The sequence below is a fragment of the Gordionus sp. m RMFG-2023 genome, chromosome 4 (genome assembly GCF_954871325.1).
Source record: "Gordionus sp. m RMFG-2023 chromosome 4, tfGorSpeb1-WG-v2, whole genome shotgun sequence".
NCBI classification, from domain to species: Eukaryota; Metazoa; Nematomorpha; class Gordioida; order Chordodea; family Parachordodidae; genus Gordionus; species Gordionus sp. m RMFG-2023.
In genome coordinates, this window is record NC_088778.1 from 33,974,161 (window position 1) to 33,998,894 (window position 24,734).

Consider the following 24,734-nt stretch of genomic DNA (forward strand, 5'->3'; position numbering starts at 1 on the left):
GTTAGCAATGGATTTCATTGCTACTAGTCCATCAATATTTGATGGATGATTATGAGCTGTATCAAACCGGGTCTTGATTATCGAGTGTTGAAAAAAGTATTGCTCGGCATTTAAAAGAAGAATACTTTGAGCAGCGCCATCTAATCTTGTTTGAGCATTTTTTATGTATGGTATAAGAATAACCTACAAATATGAGCTTTCCAGGTTGAATACGATCCATTTATTTTTTTTTTATAAAATATAAATTTTATGAATAAAATATTTTTGTAAATTTAATTTTTTTTTTATGTCTTTATATACGGCATAAAGATCCAAATTATTATTGTATAATTTTATAAATAAATACCAATTATAGCGTTTTTAATTGATAAACAATCTTTATTCTTTTGATTAAAAATACATTTTAAAACATAAGGATCATAATACATTTTAATATCTGTTCATTTAACTAGTTGCTGAACAATAATATTTTTAACAAATTATTAACTTGCAATTGTCTAAATATCAATTATAGCGTTTTTAATTAATAACCAATTTTTATTCTGTTGATTAAAAATACATTTTAAAACTTTTAATACGCTAAAAACTAAAGGTAGTTGCATATCAATGAGGTGACAAATCATGAATAAATTAAAATTATCACTATCAAAATACCAAATGCAAAAAAATCGAGTATTTTCCATTTGCATTTTAATGGTTTCAACTGAATTAAATTGTATATTGGGTGAATGTATATTTGTTTCTATTATAATAAATCACGAATTTATTTCAATATTCATCTTTTAAATATGCAATGAATTAAGTTTCTATTTCTTTATATACTGGCTGCTAACAACCAATCAAGTTATATACAGATGTATTTCTAAAAATTGATTATCTGCTTAAATAAATTTGTATTTAAAAAAAAATCTGTTTGGATTGGCCTATTTATGCAAGCAGTTACTTCTAATAATTTAGAATATATACATTACGTTTCAATAGTAAATATAAATAACCCATCATATTTGGGGGGGGGGGGGGGTAAATTTGGATGGTGCATCATATTCTTAGGAGGTACACCAACTTCAGCAAGGCCCATGACAGTAGGAGGAGGAAGCATGAATGGTCTATCAGCAAAAAGTTGATGAGGTCATAATATTTTTAACAAATTATAAAGTTGCAATTGTATAAATACCTATTCAATATAAATTATTGCTAGATTATACTTAAATATGAGAGTGTATAAAAATAATCCCAAGGGGTTTTTTTTCCAGGGGTTTTTTTTTACCTTTTTTTTTCATTATTTCACAAATCTCATTATCTATTAAGTACATATTTTCCACTTGTCTCCGAATCTTATATTTCCCGAGACACTGAGACGCCTCATTCCTGGACGTTCAAGTTAACCCTAACAAATTTTTTTTACAGCGGGAACTTTATTAGTAAGATTATATAAGATGACGTTAGAGCTATATTTTTTTTAAAACTCTCCATTAAATTAATAAGTATTAATTATTGTATTACTATATATTTTTTTAATTGAATAGTCAGAGGCCATATGCGATGTCCTGTTTTTCGTTGTTTCCCCGGATGTTCATCTCGGATCAATGCACTAGGATGTCGCGTTTGCCGATGTGGTAATAATTTCGATTAATTTAAAAAAATTTAATTTAATAAATTTAAATTTTATTTTGAAGGACATCCAATAATGATGTCGCCAATTACTCCGATCACTCCACGTACAACACGGAGACCACTTGTATGGAACAACCCATATAGAACATATTAGGTCGCAAAATCAGGCCTTAGAATATTCCAGATCAATATTCAAATAAATATTAAATTTAGAATATTATTTTATTTCAATATTTGATTTTTATCCAATAAAAGAACAAATGACAGTTTAGTTTGGAAAAAATTCTCTGAACTCTTGGCTTTATTTAGGAGACACCTTTTGATTTCTGGAATGTTTTTAAGAATAAAATATTGAATGCTCCAGTGATTCTGGCTAAACAATTGGGTTCCCATTGTTTATTTTAACTAAACTATTAACTAGTCTGCAAAGCCTTTAGCAAGTTTATAAAACTATAAGTTAAAAAATTTTAGCTATTTAGTTTGGAAACTAAATACGCTTTTCTAGCTAGCTATTATTTTTTTTTATATTTTAAATCATAGTTATTTAAATATTTTCAAATATACATGTTAACAATTAAATACCATACTACATATAATATTTACTTTCAAAAACGATATAATATACAAAATTATATTGGCGGTATTGCTGTTGGCCGCTTTTTATGAATATTAGAATTATGATCCCTCAAATTTATGAATAATAGAATAACTAGAGACTATTTGTTTTTTTATTAAATTTATTTGCATAAAACAATTCACAAAAACAAGAAAATGAATTTTATAATTAAAAAAAAATATATTAATAATTCTCTAAAAAAAATCCCTATCTAAAAATATATTCAATTTTACAATGATAATAAATTCTATTCCCAAATAAAGGTAATCATGACATCTCAAATTATTAACACAAAAAAAAAATGTTTATAATATGAATGACGCGACGAAAACTAAAAATAATTTTTTTTTTCCTTTCGCCTTCGTCTTCTTTTTCCTTCCCCCCCCCGTGATTGAACCCCGTCAATCACGACTGACGGGCGGGGGGGGGGGTAAAAACTATTACAATTTGTATCTTTGGTCTTAAGAAAAAGAATTATTTGACCTCTAATGATTGGATTCGTATTTTTATGGGCCAAAGATTTTAAAAGAAAAAAAAAGGAAGATGTTAGAAGCAAAATGTTTATTGGTGGAAGTGGCGATTTGAGTAAAAAAAAATGAAGATATCCAATATGTGGTATCTGTTTATTTTATTTTTTTTGTATCGGCTTGAGTGATTGTGTTGCTATAGATATTTGTGGGGAAAGTGGTAACACTGGCAAATTCTCAGGGGAGAGGAGAGAATTACCCATAGCCTCTGGAGGTTCGAGACGATCATCTGATGATAGATTGCTAGATTATAAAACATAAGGAATTCTATTTTTTTTTAGGAATGGATTTAGAGGTTTATTTAGTGACGAATGGTGCAGCTGACGACCCTGGCTTTTGATACTATTTAACCCATGTCTGTCCTACAATAGGCGACTATGAAGTTAAACTATATCACAGCCGAATTTATAACCTGAGGCCTCTAAGCAATCATTCATGTCAATCATTCATTCATGTATTCATTTATTTATTATCATTCATTCATGTATTCATTCATTCATTATCATTCATTCATGTTTTCATTTATTAATTCATTCATTATTATTCATTTATTTATTGGCATTCATTCATATATTCATTCATTCATTTATCCACTTCTTCGGGACGTGCCCATTATCATTACATGCCTGGGGATGTTTATATCCTTGGCGGTTCCAAAGATGGGGTCAATAAAGCAGTGAATTTGATCAAGGATGCTGGGTCTTCTATTGGACTCTCTATCAACCGAGAAATCCGAATTTATTCCTATCAATTCAATCAAACCAAATTCAAACAATTACAAACTGACTACCCTTGATGAACTATATCACACACTTGAAACACTGTTTGAGTTGGCTGATTTATTTTCCCTCCTCCTCTTCCATAAACCCTTTTTCCTCTTGCAGAATTATTACCAATATTCCTCGTATCCTATATGCGCTTCTATCAACTCCCATATTTGAATTCCCCATTACTCTCGGTGTTTAAGAAAATGGGATTAAAGTCCTAATCGAAAATATTCTAAGCCTTAAATTCGATGAAATTGCATGGACACAAACTTCTTTACCCACTAAGATGGGTGGACTTGGTATCAGATCTCCTTCCGATCTTGCCTTGACAGCTTTCATATCTAATTGTCCTCTAACAAAAAATATAGTAAATTCTTGTTTGTCAAAACCCGACCCTTCCTATAATGATGTTAACGAGTGGAAAGCACGAATTATTGCTGATCATCCTCTTCCTGAAACGAATAAGCCTATCTATCATTGGAAGCTGCGTTGAATCTCTCCTTTCCAGATTGCAATTATTTGACAATCCTTTATTCTCCCCCCTGCTTAATGGTTCAGGCCATGAGTTCCTTGATGCTATTCCCTCTGTTAATTTACAATTAGAACTAAACCAAAATGAGCTCACTCATGCGATTGGTACTAGTTTAAACTGCTAAATAACCCAACCCCACGCATGTTCATGATGCAGTTTAGCCGTTTTGGGTAATGGAAAACATAGCCTACATTTCCGTTCATGTAAAGGTCGTATCGTTAGACATATTTTATGCAATTCAATCAACCTTAGATCTTTGAGATTTGCTCAAATTCTTTCTATTCTTGAAACTTCCTTTTCAGATCCGATGGGAAACTTCCTGAGATTTCTCAAATTCCTTGGAAGCGTGGTCAATTCTTGGTACTCGTGTACTGATCCTCTGGCGTCAACAAGCCCTTAACATTCATGAGAAAAAGGCGTCACTTAAAATAGCTAAATATTCCGAAATTTCTCAAGATATAAATATTCATTCCCATCATTTCCACTACCCTTTCAACTTTTGGGAAATGTGATCTATCTTTTTTCAAGGAAGTTGGCTCTCACATATGCAAACTTACCAATGAACTTTTTCTTAAGTCCCCTCGACAAATATTGCAGATAGAAATCCTGAAATGTCTATTTCCCAACCTCATAAGATTTTTCATCCTATGCTTATCGTCAAAGACACACCATAGCGATTCACAAGGCTAATTACATTAGCTTCATAGGCAACCTCATCCCACAAGATAGATTAGTTATAACTTCAATACTTTCTGCCCCCCCCCCCACCTATTCTTTCCTTTTTTTCTAATAACTAATGTATGTATAACTATAATATATACATATATATTTTTTTATTAATATAATCAACAAATTTGTATTATTTTTATTATAATTTATTTTAAATATGGTACATTTTCGTGAATAAAATATCTTTTTTTTCCATAAAAATAAAATTAAAAATACGTAAAAATAATAATAATAGTAAATAACAACGATTTTTAGTATATCAAAATTAAAAATTTATTTCTTTATAAAAAAAATAGTTAGAAAGTTTATTTAATATTATATAAAGTTTTGTTTATGTTTTGGTCACATAGAGTCCATTTGCAATATATTATGTCCTTATTTAATTTACCCTTTTTCAATAACAATCAGGTTCAAAGTAGTCACTATGATATTGCAAATGGAGACTACGCCATTAAAAACGCTATATATTGAAATCTATGCCGAGGACGTGGGAAGAGTACTGTTATTGCCTTCTTTATTAACGAATCTAATACGATCAGAAGTTCCAGTATTCCAACATTTCAGGGTACCGTTTCTATGTTTGAAAGGCCATATAAATTTAGAAAGTAAGGAGGTATTTGCGTAATTGCATTTCTTGAAAATGCGACCCGTTATTACTAAGGCTGCCAGAATGATGGTTGCGATGCTACACAGTGTGCCCGCTATAACGAGTGAAGAGGTCCTTCTCTTTGTGGTGCTCTGTTCGCCCGTTTTTACGTCACCAACCAAACCTTTTGTTACCAGCGGTGAAGAAGAAGATGGATTATTGTTTGTATCGCTAGACGGCGAAGGTGGTTCACAACTTGGCGTCAAAATGCCGATCATAGTTTTTTTCAGAATATTGATTTCGTTAAGGCCCTTTGAGGGGTTGCTACAAGTGGTTAAGTCTAATTTATGGGGGAAATCGATCAAACCAGATGTTTCGTGAAACCATTGAGCCAGTAGAAAAGTATCGCAATCGCAGACTAGTGGATTGCCTATTAACACGCATATTTTTAAAAAAAAGTATTAGAATATGGGCACTGTTTAAATCAGCTGATTTAAAAATAATTTAGTTTAAATTATTTTATAATTATTTTAAATAATAATAAAAGCATTTTAACACCCATTTTTTGATGATAAAAATTAATCTTAGCCCATGTGTTGTCTAAAACTTCAACCATACCCTCTTTCATAAGATATCAGCTCGAGGAAGTGAGGGTCTCAGAAGATGCAAACAAACTGATCCCTGAAAACTTACTAAAACTATAAATAATACCTCTTCAAAGTGTTCAAAGTGATTTAAAAAAACAGAGAATTTTCAATATAAAAAACAGGGTATTTTAATTAAAAAACTGAGTATAATTAATATGCGTTTTGATTAAAAAAAAAAGGTTTTGAATAATTTATATTCTTAAAAATTATTACATTCTGACGAAAATGTAAGATATTTTAGGAGTGAGTTACAGATTCAGAAGACTGTCATTTAAAAGTCTATAGGCTGAGATAGAATGAGTTGGAGAAGGAGAAAGCCTATACCCGAATCGAGATATGCGCATATATTTAATTACTTTAAGGATAGGGCGAAGTCTGATTTTAATTTTAAAATGTCTATGTTCAATAAGTAAATTCTGTTGACGTTTGAGATTTTTAGTAATATGAATAAATCGATTTTTTTTAAAAATTTTTCAAGTAACGCGGGGAAAAATAATCAGCGCGAAAAATATTTTTTTGTTAGATTTTAATAAAATTATTCGGTTCTTACCCTAAATTGTAAACCCCAAAGAAATGTGAAGGGGGTGGGGGGGGGGGTGTAGTTATTAATAAAATGTCTACCTTGTAGATAGATGTAATATATCTGGCGATGGATCAATTCTAAATCTAGCAATCCTTTCACGCTCGTCAAATTATTGTAACTTAGATCCAGATGAGTCAGGTTATCGAAATACTCCAAATGTTGGAAATCGAATGAGCTCAAATGGTTTTTCCTAAGATCGAGAATACTCAAGGAACGCTTGGCCGGTAACAAGGTTTTCATATCGAATTCCTTAAGATTATTCATGTTTAAGTATACGGACTGGAGTTTGGGATTATTTTTGAAAGCAAAAATGGGCACATTTTGGAACTCGTTTTTAGCGAGGCCGAGATACGTGAGGTTATTCAGTTTGGATAACAGCGAAGTGGGAAACTGCTTAAGCCTATTTTCGCTGAATGAAAGTTCTTGTAGGCTATTTCGGGAATCGTCTAACATATCACCGGGCAAGTTTGAGAGGTGGTTATCCTCCAAAATTAAATGAGTAAGGGAGGTACAACTGGCAAATGTCTCCTTCGTAAGGGAGCCATCCTTGAATTCATTATGAGACAGGTCCAGTTGAGTCAGATTATTTTTTTTGGTCTCGGCTTTGCTAGAATGAACAACACCTCCTTCAATTGTTATGTCTTCATTTTTCTCTCCAGTGGAAGAATGCGACGGTGAGCATAAGGGTGGCAACGATTCGAGATGATTGTCGGTTAAAATAAGATATTCTAATATGAGGATCTTTTGAAAAGTGTCGACCGGGATTTTATCGAATCGGTTACCGGATAAATGGAGTCTCCTTAATTCAGGGCCAAAACTGCTCAGAGTATCATTTTGGAAAATAGCCAGGGTACTGGTATAGGTAAATATTTCTAAATGAGGAAGCGAGGCTATCGATTTCGGAAGGTAAGACAATTTGCTCGCGAACTTCAATACTTTAAGATTTGTTAAGGACCTAAACCCTTTAGAATTTTTGAGGTGTCGCAATTGGGGTAGGATCAGGGTGAGCGTTATAAGCTTGGGAAAGTTTTCGATGAATGAGGCGTCGAATTTATCTTCCTGATGGGTTAAAGAAAGCGTTTCCAAGTTATTTAAGGTTTTGAAAGCTTCGTAGAGCATATCGAGCTTGGGTCCTGTCAGGGTCGGCTTATATACGCTATCGAACATGACCAGTGAAACAAGATTTTGGGCCAATGGCCGCAAAGCTTCGGGAGTCACGCTATTAAATTTAATGTAGGCCAGCTCTAAGCCAATGATATTGATAGTTCTGTCATCTTTGGAGCCGGCATGTTTTATCTTGTCGAACTCGAGAGCCAATTGCGATATATTATCAAATCGACTATATTTCACCTGCAAACTAATGTTATAAGAAGCAGTCTCGGTTAAGATTCTTACAGCGTCCAGTAAATCCTTTTGATCGCGGATAGAAGTACATGTCAGAGAAAAATACTTGGCATTAGTTTTCATATGTTTGGCTTCGAAATTTTTTGCTTTCATATTTGTATCCACTACTTTGCAGTAACACCCCTTATTTTTGGGTAAAGTGGGGCACTCCTTTTTCGATACGTACTCTTCAGCAATAGTATAAGGGTCAGCTCGACAATGATTTTCTAACACCCACACCAAACATGTCAAGAAAATGATAGATTTTTTAGACGGTTTAATAATTATCATTGTTAACAAAAAAAAATACAATTTTTTTTTATAAAGTTAGATTTAAAGCTTATTTTATTATATTTTTTATCTATTTAAAAGATGACAATAACAAAATAAAATAATAAATTTAATGTTTTGGAGAAAGAAAAAAAAAATCACCCTAAAGATAAAGGGAATATTTTTTTTAAAAAAAAGATAATAATTTTTGATTTAATGGTACAGATTATGCGAAAACAACTGGTATATCTAGCACGTAGTCACAGACCTTCCCAAATTGAATGTACGTGAATCAAATGGAAGCTCAATCTCCATATAATTATGCTGAATATTTTGTTATCTCAAGAAAAAAAGAGTGGAACTTCAACCCTACCAAATTGAAGTATTAGAGTGAAGCGAAGAGCATATTTTATGAATGAGAGGGAGAACAGCAAGGCAAGAAAGCAATTTCTTCCACAATACAAATAGGTCATTATTTTTAATATTTTACATTATAAGGTATTATCAAGTATTATTTAATTATTAAAAGACATTTAATGGGCATAATAAAATTAACTCTCATGTTATATTGTTATGCCCATTATTATAATCAAAAAAAAGTTACTTATAAAGGTTCATTCGTTTCTAGTGTTGTTAGATTATCTAAATTTGACCATCTCTATTGCGGTTTGGTCAACCTTCTAGCCTATAAAACTAAATTATGAAGTCTCAACTTGTAGATTGATTCGAATATTTTTGGGATAAATACATAGCTATGCTGCTTTACAGTTGACTAACGTTAAGTAATTTAACAACTTCTTAGTCTATTTCGGAGTAAAAAATCAATTCGTTTCCTTAAATTACTTAATTCAGAACCTATAAAATTTACTGGGTATATCAGATCTTTAATCCTTATACGAGGAATAGCTATAAAATATCATGAACTTGAAACTAACAGCCAATAAAGTATTCGAGATCTTTCATAAGATAAATAAATAATTACCTCTCTACCTTCACCAGTCAATTCGTCAGATGATAATAAATTAGTGTCGAAATAGTTTTAATAAGTATGTCTATTACGCAGAAGCCCGCTTGATGAACTCCCGAGAGAAGCCTATCTCCGCTATTGATCTAGATATTTTGCCAAACCAACTATTTTTATATGCTAGAAACGATTCGAGGGATGACCCCTCAGAGGTTACTTTAGTAACTGCTTGATATATATAAGATTGTTTGGGGATTGTCTAAGGATGTACCCTACTACTTCTATACCCCTATATTCTATCATCCTATATAATGGGAGGGTTATCGCATCTAGCCTATAGGATCATGTTTGAGTGTATTAGATGGGAAGAAAGTTTTAGCGACATTACTTAAACATTCGTAAAGATTTGTTTTGTTATCCGACTATCCTTCCATATTTAAAATGCCCATTTTTTGGTATTTCGGACACAGCCTCGAATCTTTTTATATTTTAATGCATTTCCAGTGGCGTACCATTCGATGTCGTTCGGCAATTTGACCAATAATTGTCGTTTTGGGGGATCAATATCGCCATTTTTCGCTTAAACTAAGTTCGGTACTTTTCGAACAGATAAAGATTAGAACAAATAGATACACCTAAGATTGGGGAAAGTTAGCTTTCGCTTAGCACTCACATGATGTTCAATCAAATCAACGAAGCTAAATACTAGACTTTACACTCTAATATTCTATTTTACTTTTCCTTAACGATTTTTTATAGTTAGAATATCTTATAAACTGAAATAGAAGAGTAGCCCTCGATGAATATGTAATGTGAACTTTGGATATAAGAGAAATCATTTCATGCATCCTTTACGTATTATTAGACCTGTACGCTATAGCGGAACGCCCCTTTCGGCAGACTGAACGGCGTGAAAAACTTTTTTTTTAAAATGCTATTTTCATATTATATTATTTACTATTAGCTACCTAAAATTTCTTGCATTTTAAAAAAAAAATAAAATAATTATAATTTTCTTACTCTTGTAAAATTTTTAACAATCTTAAAAATAATTTGGTTATTTTGTGAAACAATTCATATAAATTCTCCTTTGTATTCAAAATTTCAAATAATTTTACAATATAAAATTTAAATTCCATCAATCATTTTTTTGAGTAATGACATGATCATAAAAAAAAAATTAATCCCATCTGAAAAAAATAAAATTTAATAAATTCATATTATCCATTATTATTGTCATTTAGAATTTGCGCCCAATCAAAACAATACAATATTGATTGACGGCTACCTTCTGATTATATTATATAAAAAATTACATTAGAATTAGACTATATATGACATGCAGTCCCGTAATGGATCAGAAGTATTAAATTCAAAATATATTATACACATAAACATTATATATTAAAATGTAAATTAAGTTGATTCAATTCAACTATAAAGGCATATTTTATAAACAATATATTACATATTTTCCCTAAATCAATAAGAATTTTTTTTACCATTCCTGACTTTGGATCAGGATCTAGGGAAGTGCATATGTTTTACTATATTCAATACATATCTATGACTTTCCCTATATATTCAACTAGAAAAACTAGAACAAGAAGAACTGAGAAAGTCTATATCTTAAATATAAAAAATAGTTTAGAAACAATATTTATCTTATTAGCACCAAAATAATGTCCTTTATTTAAAATTATATAAAGTTTTCTATTTTTTGGTCACATAGAGTCCATTTGCAATATATAATGTCCTTAGTTCAAAGTAGTCACTAAGATATTGCAAATGGAGACTAAGTGATTAAAAACCCTTATACATGTTATCTATGCCGAGGACTTGGGAAGGGTGCTGTTATTGGCTTCTTTATTATCGAATCTAATATGATCAGGAGTTCCCGTATTACAAAATTTCAGGGTACGGGTTCTATGTTTGAAAGGCGATAAAATTTTAGAAAGTAACGAGGTATTTGAGAAATCGCATTTCTTGAAAATGCGACCTGTCATTAATAAGACAGCCAGAATGATGGTTGCGATGCTGCCTATCGTAGCTATGACCGCTATAATGACAGATGAGGTCTTTTTCTTTCTGTTGCTCTGCTCACCCGAACTTTTTGCTGGCGGTGAAGAAGAAGATGGATCATTTTTTGTAACGTCATACGGCAAAGGTGGTTCACAATGTGGCATTAAAATGTCGATCATAGTTTTGTTCAGAATATTGATCGCGTTAAGGCCCATTGAAGGGTCGCTACAAGTGGCGGAATCTAGTTTGCTAGGGAAATCGATCAAGCCAGATGTTTCGTGAAACCATTGAGCCAGTAGAAAAGTATCGCAATCGCAGACTAATGGGTTGCCTGTTAACATGCATTTTAAAAGTTTTAATGTGTTATTTAAAAATGCGTTGTTTAGAAAATAAGCAAATTATTTTATAGTTATTTAAAATAATAATAATAAAGTATTTTAACACGCATTTTTATGATAAAAATTAATCGAAGCCCAAATATGTCCAAACGTCAACCATATCCTTCTTTCTTAAGATATCCACTCGAGGAAGTGAGGGTATCCAGAAGATATGAAGAAATTCAAACTGATCCCTGAAAACTTACTCAACTATCATTAATAATAATACCTCTTCAAATTGTTCAAAAGTGATAAAAAAAAACATTAATTGAACATTTGTTTTAAAATTTTTGTTTTTTAAAAAAACCGGGAATTCCAATAAAAAAAACAGGGCACTTTAATTAAAAACTGCATATAATTATTTTGCGTTTTGATTGAAAAAACGGTGAAATAATTGTTTAAAAAACTTGGTAAACAATTCTCTCAAAGATATAAGTTAATATCGGGTCATTATAAATTTTAAAATTCTTATTACCTTTTTTGACGAGAATGTAAAATATTTTTGGGATAAGAGTTACAGATTTTAAATTCTGGATTGCTCTACTTCCGTTTTTATTGCTATCACGAGGAGTGATATACACCCCCACATAAGATATATTCCTATGTCATTTGGATAAGAAGATTCAATATTATTATTTTTTTTGATTATAATAATAAGCGATAAAAATGAAAGAAAATTTTAAATTCAAGCATTAATTCTTTATGGGGAGGGATTTATAAATTTATTTATAGTAAAGTCGGAATACGGGCTGAGTCTGAACCTGTTTCTGAATGTTCCAAAATGGGAACGGAACAAGAACGCGAAAATGTATTTGTTCCTGGTCCTTATAAACATTATAGGATTCGGATAGTAAGAAAAATTAGGAAGCCAATTTTCAGAACACGACCGTAACTTTATGAAGGGCTTGGCATTAGCCTTGAGTTTTATTGTTCAAGGATTTATCATAACTATAGATTAGCTATACGAATTTTCAAGGGAAGAAAAAAAAAATTTTCTTCCATCCCTCAATGCTCATTAAGTAAAAATTCCTAATTATGGGCCTGTAAATATGATAGACTGCATTTTTGATTTCAAAACAATTCCGAGTCTAGTTTGATATAACCCAGATCGCTCCGACTTTGGCAGACATTTTTTTTAGATTCATTCCACCAAGACCGAATATTATTAGCATCGGCCAGGAAGTCTACGGCTAAACCCGACCTTATAAGCCTTCAAACCCAGAAACCGGCCCAAAATATTTATTTATTATAAGACCCGAGTGGGGTATGATGCTCCAAATTTTATTCCAAAATTTAGGCTCAATTCCGGTCCCCAATTATTTAGTCGCTATAACGTTCACTTGATTTTTACAAAAAAAAAATCGTTTCGTTTATAACAGGGGGGGGGGGGGTGGTAGTGTTTTAATTTTTATTAGCTGCAAAATGACATTTAGCAAACCCTGGAAATTTACCAACTAGATCTACGCCTGTTCGCGTCTTATAATAAATAAAAAGAAAAAAATTTCCATTTGTATATATGCGCCATTTTGACACGTCGCAAGATCAAATGAATAAGGAGCCGAATTTTGAATAAGAATGAAAGACACTTTTAGAAAATTAAATATATCTTAAGTCTGTGTTAGGGAATTTTATTTATTATTTTTAAATTTTAAATGTTTTAAAACTCCTGAAAGTTTTAAAAGTTTCCCGAAAAATGCACGTATATTTAATTACTTTTAAGGGCAGGGCGAAGACTGGTTTTAATTTTGAATGCCTATGTTCAATAAGTAAATTCTGTTGATGTTGGATTTTACTAGTAATATGAATAAATCGATATTTAAGTGCCAGAGGAAAATATTTTTTTTTTTGTTGAGTTTTAATAAAATTTGGTTCTAAACTGTCAAAGAAATAATGGGTAGGGGGGGCGGGTAATTATTAATAATATGTTTACCTTCAAGAGAGATGGCATATATATGGTGATGGACCAATTCTAAATCTACCAACCCTTTCACGCTCGTCAAATTATTGTAACTTAGATCCAGATGAGTCAGGTTATCGAAATACTCCAAATATTGGAAATCGAAGGAGCTCATATGGTTTTTGCTAAGATCAAGTATGCTCAAGGAATGCTTGGCAGATAGCAAGGTATTCATATTGAATTCCTTAAGCTTATTCATGTTTAAGTATATATACTGGAGATTGGGATTATTTTTGAAAGCAAAAATGGGCACATTTTGGATCTCGTTTTTACCGAGGCCGAGATATGTGAGGTTATTCAGTTTGGATAACAGCGAACTGGGAAACTGCTTAAGCCTATTTTGGATGAATGAAAGTATCTGAAGGCTATTTCGGGAATCGTCTAACACATATCACCCGGCAGGCTTGCAAGATCGTTATCATCCAAGAATAATTCTGTAAGGGAGGTACAACTTGCAAATGTCTCCTTCGTAAGGGAGCCATCCTTGAATTCATTATCAGACAGGTCCAGATGAGTCAGGTTATTATTTTTGGTCTCGGCTTTGCCATGCACATCTCTTTCAATTGTTATGTCTTCATTTCTCTCTCCAGAGATATCGATGGAAGAATGCAACGGTGAGCATAAGGGTGACTCGAGATGATTGTCGGATAAAGCAAGATATTCTAATTTGAGGATCTTTTGAAAAGTGCCGACCGGAATTTTATCAATGTGATTACTGGATAAATCGAGTCCACTTAATTTAGGGCCAAAGCTGCTCAGGGTATCATTTTGGAAAGTTGACAGCGAACTGGAATAGAAATGCAACTTTTCTAAGTGAGGAAGCGAGACCAACGATTTCGGAAGGTAGGGTAATTTGTTCGCGAATGTCAATCCTTTAAGATTTGTTAAGGACCTAAACCCTTTAGAATTCTTGAGGTGTAACAAATTGGGTAACATCAGGAAGAGGGCTTCAAGCTTGGGAAAGTTTTCGAAGTATGAGGCGTCGAATTCAAGTTCTTCCGGAATGATCAAATCAAGCGTTTTCAGGTTTTTTAGGGGTTTCAATGCTTTGTAAAGCATATCAAGCTTGGGCCCTGTCAGGGTCGGCTTATCCGTGCTATCGAATATGGCCAGTGAAACAAGATTTTGGGCCAATGACTGAAAGGCTTCGGGGGCTATGCTATTATATTTAATGTAGTGCAGCGATAAGCTTTGGATATTGATAGGTCTGCGTTGCTTGGAGCCAGCATTTGTCATTTTTTCGAACTCGAGGGCAAAATGCGATATAAAAATCGACTATATTCCACATGCAAACTAATGTTATATGAAGCAGTCTCGGCTAAGATTCGTAACGCGTCCAGTAAATCCTTTTGTTGGTGGATGGAAATACACCTCAGAGAAAAATACTTGGTATTAGTTGCAGTTTGTTCGCCTTCGATTAGCTTTTCTGGCGTTTTAGTTTCCATGACGTCGCAATAACAATCCCTATCTTTGGGTAAAGCTGGGCACTTCTCTTCCGATAAGTATTCGTCAGTAATGGCATCAGGGTAATGAGCTCGACAACGATTCTCTAACACCCACACCAAACAGGTCAAGAAAATGATAGATTTCTTAGACGTTTTAATCATTGTCATCTCTTATCTTCTTCAAAATTAACGTTTTGTTTAAAAAATAAAATTATAAAATTTTTATAAAGTTATTTTTTATTTAAAAGATTACAACGACAAAAGTAAAAAATGAAATGTCATGTTTTGGAGAAAAGAAAAAAATCAAATATTTTAAAGAATGACGTCACGCTTTGGAGAAAAAAATAAATAAATCACCCTAAACAATAAATAAAAATTCTTTTTAAATATTAAAAATATTTTGATTTTTTTTAAAATAAAATCAGCTGATAAAATGAAAAAAAAAAAGAATTTAAATCTTTTAAATCTTCATTTTTTCTTTTCCAATCAATCATACTACTTTTATAAAAAATAAAATATATAATATATTTAATATAATTATTAATTTTATAAAATACAAAAAAAAAATTAAAAAAATATTAAAGCTACGATGTCCAAAATCCATTTTTTTTTAAATAAAAAAATTCTTAAAGTTTCGAAACTTTCGCAAATTATAAAATTTTAATAAAAATTTGCACGTAAAATTTATGAAATTCAGAAAAAAAAAATCTATGGAATTGTATTTTGAACATGTTTTTAATTTTTATTATTAAAGTTTCGAATTATGAATTTCATTTTTTTTTGGTATTTCGGACACTACCTAGGGTTAAATTCAAAAAAATTGATGAAATAATTTATGTAATCTAAAAAAAAAATAAATATAAGAATAATTAATACATTTCCGGTGGCGCACCTTGCAGATGAGCACTGGGAATAGCTACAGAAATATAGTCGACAATATACCTTCAAAGAAAATGTGCCTTTGCTATAGGCAAATTACCTTGAGAGAAATTTTAAATATTTGCATTGTTCAGAATTCATTTCTTTGCTAAACATAAGCACTATGATCTATCCAGCCCTCTTTTAATAAATGCCTTTTTTTCTCTACCATTTTTAAAATATGATTTCGAAAATTTCAGATCAATAGACAGTTACAATTATTAACTACCTGCATAAGTAGTATGGAATACATCTGCAAAAAGTAGGCCCGGACCGTACCCGGCTCGAACCCGGACCGGGTCGGGCTTTGGAATTTTTTTTTTAAAAAAATATAATCTTAAATTTATCAATTTTGTGTTGAATTTTTTGATGTAAAATGAAAATATTTGATTTTATTTATAGAAACTAGATACCATATAACATATATCTTATATTTTGAGTGATTATAAAAATTAATTTTTATATATAAATAAATTCGAACCGGGCCGGGCCGGTAATTTTAAAGAATTTTGGGTTCGAGCCGCCGATATTTTTTAAAAAATTATTCGGGTCGAGTAAGGCTCGAAAAATTAGACCCGATGCAGATAACTAATTTGTATATCCAAAATGTAAAAAAAAATAATTACAGTTTTTCTAATTTGTAAACTTCATTTTTCATTTGTAAATTGGATTTATCATAGAGGGTAAAGATGTATAACCGTTTCACCAGTACTGAAGAACCATATAACATATTACATGTCTAAGAAAACATCGTGTATGGATGGATGGAGATAGTTGTTTAAACACGATTTAATTTTAGTCTTATTGTCCTTGAGATAAATTATTACTCGGGGTCCAAATTTGTTTTTAGTAACGAATTCCTCGAGGATAGAAAGAAACCATCTTTATATGCTAAACCTTTCATTTACTGAACTTTGTAAATACAATTTTTTTTTTGTGTAATGGCATAGACTAGTGTTGTTAAACGGCAAGATTTTGACCGATCTTTTTAAAAACGGCTAACTCAACATTATAGCCAGGAAAATGTTGCCTAAGCGTTGGGATTTCGTCGATAGATGTTCAATCCTATGTGCCATCTAAAATCTTTAGGCTTGCGTAGCATGCAAGAAGTAATATAATATATGAAAAAAAATAAATGAGGATAATTTATTTTCAAAAAATGATATAAGAAATTTACTTATTTAAACATTTTATAAAAATGAGTAATACTTATTCTTTTCAGTCTTTTTTTTAAAGAGAGAGGACGTGTCCCGAAGACGTCATATTTAGACCGGTTGTGTCTAAAAGAAACTAAACTTAGACAGGGCCCGTCTCAAAGACGTCCCTTGACTGACGTTTGATCATCGATAGAGATGGGTGATGAAATATTTACTAAGACTGTATCTTTCATCTTCGTTTTTCTTTTAAATATAAGATTTCTAAAATTATAATCTGGATTTGATCTTATTTTTAGGAAAATAAATCTTATATTTTTTAGACGCTTGAACCATTTGATATACACTGTCAGAATCATAATTAGTGCTGAAGTCCTAAAATTTGCGGTGAAGGTACTGGTCAAAGAAAAAATAAGTAGGGGGCACTCTAAAATTGGCAGAGTAAATATGGAGGCGTATTCCTATTTTTCCAAAAGTGCAAATTTTTTTTTGAACATTAAAATAGTTTTATATCAAACTTAATTTCATATAAAAATACATTTTATCTATATTATATAAAAATAGATATTTAGAAAGTTATATATATATAAATTGAAATATATATTTTTTAAAAAAAATATATATATATAATGACGTGATTTTTTAATGAATGTATTTCATAATTATATAAAAATAATTATATTATCGTAAATATGATGCACAAATCGGAGTACATGAAAAAAGGTGGGGGGGGGGGGGAAATTACAGCGTTTGCTATAGCATATCCTTTTCAATATACTTAATAACATTAGGCGCCCATTACCTTGATTGTTTATCTTTTGCCGACATGTGACTTATCTACCACTTTTAATATATGGAAAAGAATTTTCAACACCTGAATGGAGGTTCTTTAAGGTTTATTATCATTAAACAGGAAATATGTATTATCATCATGAGACTTGATCTAAATCTTTCATAATGACATTCTTAAGGTGAAAGCCACACTCAGTCCTTGGCAGCACTACAAGGAATTGTGTACAATTTTGAAACTCTTTCAAATCACTTTCTTTATTATCATCATTATATTCTCCAGTTCCATATATTTTGAAATACTCACCTACCTTCATGCTTAAACAAAGTAGTTAAATTTGCTCTTCCTCTTAATGAATTTTGAGGGTCTGTTATCCAATTCTAAATATTCCATATGAAATCTTAAACATCCTACCAACTAAATATTCTCTACATTTTTTTAACAGATAAAACTATTAAAAATCCTGCTTTCTCAATAATCGAATATTTCGCAATTGAACATACTTTGGAGATAAATTCAGTAGGTCTCTAATTGCCATCTTCACTAAGATGGAACACTACTGCTCCTACACTTTTTATGAAGCATTAGTCGAATAAACAACTTCCTACCTCTATCATAATAAGCTAAAATTCTTATAATCTAACAAGAGCTTAATCCCTCATATATCCCCCAATAAAAATATTTCCCTTTCTTAAGCATATCATAAATTATAAGATAATTTCAAAAAACCTTTGATAAACCTAAAATATGTAAGTCATTTGTCTTTAGGTTCAGTCATTCTACTAATCGGTTCAATTTTTTCTTTAATTGGCTCTATGCTTTTACTACTTATTAAGTAAGTTATCTTTACCAAATTCACCCTTTTACCAAATACACATCATTCTTTTAAAAACATTTTCAATTTGTTTAAGTGATACTCAGCATCAGCATCCTTACCAAAAATTAATAAATCATCTAAATAATAAATGACCCCATTTATGTCCGGAAATATATGGTCCATAGTTTTTTGGAAATATGCAGTTGAAACTGTCAGTCCAAAAAGTAACCTATTAAATTGTAACAGACTTTTCAGTTAGACATGGAATTTTGCAGGTATTTACAAATAATCTGAAGAAAATAACTTATTGTTTTTAACCTTAGCAACAATGTCACTTAAATCCTTTCTAATTGAGGATTTACTGTAAGTCTGACATCAGCACAAACTAACATATTATCTTTTTTTAACCAAAGCTAAGGGTGTAGCCCATTGCAAAAATCTGAGAAGAGTTATTACCCTGTTTATGCCATTGCTCAAGAATGTTTTCTAATTCTTCTTCTTATTCAAATGGTGCTCTTTTGGCTTAAATTTAGACATAAATATTCTTTAATAAAATGTTTATTTTTTGAACCTCATACTATTTCATTTAAAAACACTATCAAATTCTTTAATTAAATTATTAATCTTAATTCTAGATTCAGAAAATATCTTTAGTATAAATTGAAGGAATTAAAATATTATACCTTTATTGCAGCTTAAAGAAAATCAATTTGTTTATTATGTTAATATGTAAAAGGATAGTTAAAAGTTGAAAAATTCATTTTGTTCCCTATTTCTTGTTTATTAATAATGTCTGTTTTTATCAAAATTACATTTGATTATATCAAACTATTTAATCTAATCCTGACCACTGTTTTCTTTATTACTTCATGAATATCTTTAACATTTTTCAAATCTATTTAGACTTATTAAATTAGAATGAATATTTTTTTATAAGAATTTCAATTTAATATTTTTTTAAAAGAATTTCAATTTAATATTTTTATTTATATATTCAATAACAAAAATCATAGTGGGGAAAGAAAAAGATTTACTTACCATATAGTGTAATATCAGTATTTTCAATTTATCCAGTTAATTTTATAGTAAAATTACTTATCATTTTAAATTAGATATTTTTCATGTGATTTTGAAATCTATCATAAAAATTTAATATATTTTATGGCAATATATTGCAGTGCATATGGCCTGTAATCAAAAAATATTGTTCAGGAAGCAAAAAATTAACTATTGATTTCTATTTTTGTTAGATTAAATCTAAAATATTTATTATATGAATATGCAACTATTTTTCTATTTGGAAATCTGTATGACAAAGTGCTGGATTTCCAAACTGCATTATAATATTATTTTTTTTATCTATTTTTACTTAATATTATTGAAAAAAAATAATATATTTACAAAATTTTATTTTTCAATAATATATCAAATATATATCCATAAGAGGGCGTTAAATGCATATATATGAATAAGGAAACCAGAATAATTTTGGATAGCGCTTTTTTTTTATATTTAGGTGTAAATACATGTATAAAACCTAAATTTTTTTGAAAAATATAGGTTCCTTTGACATTTAATTAATGAGTAGGTTTAGAATCGAAATAATAGAAAATTTGTAAGACACATATTGCTGGCGTTATTGATCAAAATTTCTTCATTTTTGTTTTATTTAATCTATAAATACGTGTAAAACATTATCCCAAAAAATTATTTTTAAAATATCGTGATTTGAACGAATGTCGAGCTCAAAACCGATCACTTATTAAATATTCGATCGACCAAATTTGGTAGTAATATTAATTGGAAAATGTTCATTTTTGGTTTATTTATCTATAAATACGTGTAAAACATTATCCCGAAAAATATTTTTAAAATATCGTGATTTGACCGATAACCAATTTGAAACCGAAATACTGCATTGCTGGCGCTATCCATGGAAAATTCTTTATCTTAATAAATATTTTATTTTTTTTTCTCTATTATACATCATCATAATAAATCCAAAAAAATAAAAGATAATTTTTATTAAATCAACGTCAATAAAATACATTTGATACAATAATTATACCAAAAACAAAAGCGAGAAATATATATAATTAAACGAGGATACAGGTAATACAGCTTTTACTAGATTCTAAATATATTTTAAAAAAATAATAAATATTATATAATTAATAATACTAACAATGTAAAAAAATATTGGATATAGCAATGCATTTGATAATTGTGGGGCTTGGAATAGTGGAAAATCCAGTTTTCAAACAATTTATTTATCATCGGTCTAAGACTTAATTGTGATATGGTAATACCCTATCACTGCATCCTTTGTCAAACGCCGGTCAACTCTAAAGGCCGTCACTCTTTACACTGCAAGCGCTGTAGAGGCAGATTCATTAGACATTCAAAATGCAATGATACTATTGCCAGGGCCCTAAAATCTGCCGGTATCCCATCGACCCTCGAACCTACTGGACTCTACAATTCTGATGGTAAGCGTCCCGATGGCTCTACCATGATCCCTTGGAAGAGAGGGGAATTCCTAACCTGGGATTTCTCATGCATCGATCCCCTTGCCCCTTCCAATATAAATAGAGATGCTCTAGTAGACGCCGAGACGAATAAACTCGCTAAATATTCGCCATCGCTTCCGGCCAATTACACATTCCTACCACTAATCGCCACGACTCTAACATCGTTCGGCTCTCACGCCCTTGCCTTCTTTAAAGAGCTGGGGAAACGGATCTCTACTAGGACCGAAGATCCCAACGAGGGTTACTACCTACGCCAAAGATTAGCCCTCAATATAATAAAATCCAATTACCTCAGCTTCATATTCTCAATGACTGATACCCCCTAATCACAGAATCGGCGATGAGAAAAGCAATTAAGAACAAGAGAGGGAAATTCAGATGGAAGTCAACAAAAGAACCAAACCCTAATCACAGAATAAGCGATGAGAAAAACAATTAAGAACAAGAGAGGAATATTCAGATAGAAGAAGAAAAACTGAAGGGCAAACTATGCAAACTCATAATTCTTTTAAATCATATGCTCAATTTATTATATTAATTTACTATATATTTATTTATATTATTTAAATATATTATTATTTATCCTTAAAAGATATACTAACAAATGTGATTATTTATTAACAAATTTATATTTAATACATTTATTATTATAAGTAAATTATTAACTAACAATAACAGAATTAATAAATTGGACTTAATGAATAAAAAAAAAAAATAAATAATATATTGGGCCCATATGTTTTTAAAAATTATAGCTTTTGCAAGTATACTAGGAGGAATAATTAACTTATAAATGACATAATAATCAAATTACCAGATAAAAGTTACATGTTTATATTTATATACTATAATATGTTACACTTCTTTAAAATGGGATGAAAACTATAAAAGTAAAATTAGTGTTTTAAATAAATTTGATAATACCTCTAAAGAAACTTAATTTAAAAAAACGTGGATTCTGAATATCTAAGTTTTTATCCAGTAAAAGTTATAAATGAAGATAAATATGAAAAAATAGTATATACGTACCCATCCAACCATTTTTCCCTCCAAAGACATATATAATACCTAGACTGACGATTCATTCAGTAAAATGCATTTTTCAGTGTCGTTAAAAGCAAATAAGCTGCACCCGCCATTTTTGTAACACATATAGTAATTATTCTCATGTTAAAAACTACTATTAAATTGTTAACTTGCTTCCTTATTATCTCGATGATCCGGTAATTCTTTAATAAAGTTTTGCGTCAGATATAGGAATAAATTAGGCTCCCGTTTAAAATTTTTAATAACGATTAGTGTAACCAAGATGGGGTCTCCAGCTGATTTGGATTGATGTACACTTTTAATGAAGGAATCGTCAGTCTAGGTATTATATATGTCATTTCCTCCCTCATAGTAATTAAGCAGCTTCAAAATGTAAATTATAATATCAATCGAAAAAATTTAAAATATATTCAATATTATTTCTAATATCGAAAAGCATTCTTTTGTACAAGGTGTAATACATAAAAAAAATATATAATTACTTCTATTATTCTTTATACACCCATCCTTAATGATAAAAATTATAAAATATATGTGTGCAGAAAGTAATCCACCAATTCTTGGTTTCGAGCGTACATTTAATCTCTGTGATTTATATGTGACGGCTTCAGTTTTTAAGCATAAGTCTACTAAACTTGGGCCTACTAAAGGACCATCCAATTTTATCTCGGCCCAGTTTATTTGCATGGGAATGCAGATTTATCGAACTTACAATAATTTCTCTTCAGGTTTAGAGGGAATTTTTTTTTAAAAAAAAAATCTAATTAAAAAAAAGCGATATAATTTTTGGGACAGATGATGAAAAGGCTCTACATACCTCCATAAAACAAAATTTTTCCGAAATTCTGTGCGCAATTATTATGTGTGTACAAGACGTATAAAAGAAAATATTAAAAAAATTTTCAAGAGATAAAGAGGGGGGGGGGAGGGGTTCCCGAAGTAATAAGAAAATTAAAATAATATCCTTAATTTTTGGTAACAATGGCTCGATATTTTTCCAATTCTGACGAGATCTTCTTCTTTTTTTTTTCGATAAACTTAATAATTAACGTAAATTTTGCCAAACTAATCGCTACCATTTTTTTTATAGAAATTTGTACAATCATGTGTTTATCCCAATAAAAAATAAAATAAAATTATAAGTGATTCATGGACTAACAACAATTGCGAATCCATGACGTATTGGCAATCAAGTAATTTTCAATTAATTTAATTGATAAAATAAGGTTACAAATACAAGAAAAATATCTCGAAAGGGTTTTGATAGGAAACGGAGAATATTATTTTGAGTGGGGAGGGGGGGGGTATAAGTCGTTTCAAGTAGATTTATCAATTTGGGAGAAATTCGGTGAGCAAGATAAATAAAAAAAAGGAGGTAGAAAATTTAAGAAAAGGAAGTGTAAAAAAAACGGAAATAAGAAAAAGTCATGTCATCATGCGGGGAATTAATACAAAAAAAAAGTCATATCAAAAAATCAGAATTAAAAAAAATAAATAGAACAGTATCAATATAAAAATAAATTAAAATTGAAAAATATTTAAATTCATTTACGACAGTTGATAATGAATTGTATCGAAATAAATTTTGTATTTAGCCTGAACCACATCCTTTAAGCCTGTATTTGGATGACTCGCTTCTATCTGGCTTGGAATTAAAAAGTTCGATATAATCGGTACAACTATAACGTCTTATTTATATAAAGTAATATAAATTTAATATTTTCAGATATATATTAAATCAATCTATTATATATATTATTATTTAAAAAAAAAAGAAGTTAATATATATATTTTTTCAATTATAGTAACTTATAACCGCAAACAATGTTCACAGAGATAAATATATATATATATGGAAGACTATTAACATATTAAATAGTAAAATATTAATACAAAACCCAAATTTGAAATACCAAATGCCAATTTGGATCGATAAATCCCTAATTTGAAATATCAACTCCTAATTTTGAAGTCCCAATCTTTATCAATCTAATTATGTGCAATATTTTCACTAAATCACATAGCGTAGCTCTGTTGAACCTTCAACGTTAGAGGGCAAAAGCGCTATATATCACGTATCGCGTAATTAGAAATGAAAATTTAGAAAACGTTTTTCCATTCTTGCCAATGGATCAAGATTTAGAAGAAGTATATATCACTACTATATCCAATACATCTATGACGAGAAAAACTAGAACAACACGAGCTAGTGGAACTGTGAAAGTCTGTTCCGCTAATCATAACAGTGATTATAATCCTAGGATTATTCATTATCGAATAAGTTGAATTGCAATAAAAATAAGAGTTTCATAGTAGCATTGAATTATTTTTTGTGGAGCATTATTATAGGTAACTGTCCTTAAAATTTTTTATTCAATTATTTATACAAAGTTACAAATCTTTTATCATAATAAAGATTAAGAATATTAAACATAAAAATAGTAGTGAATAACAACGA

General features: G+C 30.2%; 3 protein-coding genes across 3 annotated transcripts; all 3 read right to left on the minus strand.

The window, feature by feature from the left end:
- Positions 1-5,168: 5,168 nt before the first annotated feature.
- On the minus strand, positions 5,169-8,084 carry LOC135929056 (leucine-rich repeat protein SHOC-2-like). The gene is made up of 2 exons (XM_065465545.1): positions 6,640-8,084; positions 5,169-5,801 (listed from the first exon to the last, which is right to left on the minus strand). Exons 1-2 carry the CDS (start codon positions 8,066-8,068, stop codon positions 5,260-5,262), a joined length of 1,971 nt encoding a protein of 656 aa, XP_065321617.1. The 5' UTR covers positions 8,069-8,084; the 3' UTR covers positions 5,169-5,259.
- Positions 8,085-11,044: 2,960 nt separating this feature from the next.
- LOC135928868 (uncharacterized) lies at positions 11,045-13,872 on the minus strand. Its single transcript, XM_065465332.1, has 2 exons — positions 13,548-13,872; positions 11,045-11,571 (listed from the first exon to the last, which is right to left on the minus strand). The coding sequence occupies exons 1-2, from the start codon at positions 13,771-13,773 to the stop codon at positions 11,045-11,047; spliced, it is 753 nt and encodes a 250-aa protein (XP_065321404.1). The 5' UTR covers positions 13,774-13,872.
- Positions 13,818-15,181, minus strand: LOC135929057 (uncharacterized). Its single transcript, XM_065465546.1, has one exon. It carries the CDS (start codon positions 14,808-14,810, stop codon positions 13,956-13,958), a length of 855 nt encoding a protein of 284 aa, XP_065321618.1. The 5' UTR covers positions 14,811-15,181; the 3' UTR covers positions 13,818-13,955.
- Between the last annotated feature and the right edge of the window lie 9,553 nt (positions 15,182-24,734).

What these genes read in the sequence shown, in the direction of transcription:
- LOC135929056 (XM_065465545.1), bottom strand. Translation starts at nt 8,068, where the DNA reads ATGAAAACTAATGCCAAGTATTTTTCTCTGACATGTACTTCTATCCGC. An exon ending in ATATTACATCTATCTACAAG is followed by an intron (nt 5,802 to 6,639) that starts GTAGACATTTTA and finishes GCGTGTTAATAG; the next exon opens with GCAATCCACTAGTCTGCGAT.
- LOC135928868 (XM_065465332.1), bottom strand. Translation starts at nt 13,773, where the DNA reads ATGAATAAGCTTAAGGAATTCAATATGAATACCTTGCTATCTGCCAAG. An exon ending in ATATGCCATCTCTCTTGAAG is followed by an intron (nt 11,572 to 13,547) that starts GTAAACATATTA and finishes GCATGTTAACAG; the next exon opens with GCAACCCATTAGTCTGCGAT.
- LOC135929057 (XM_065465546.1), bottom strand. Translation starts at nt 14,810, where the DNA reads ATGACAAATGCTGGCTCCAAGCAACGCAGACCTATCAATATCCAAAGC.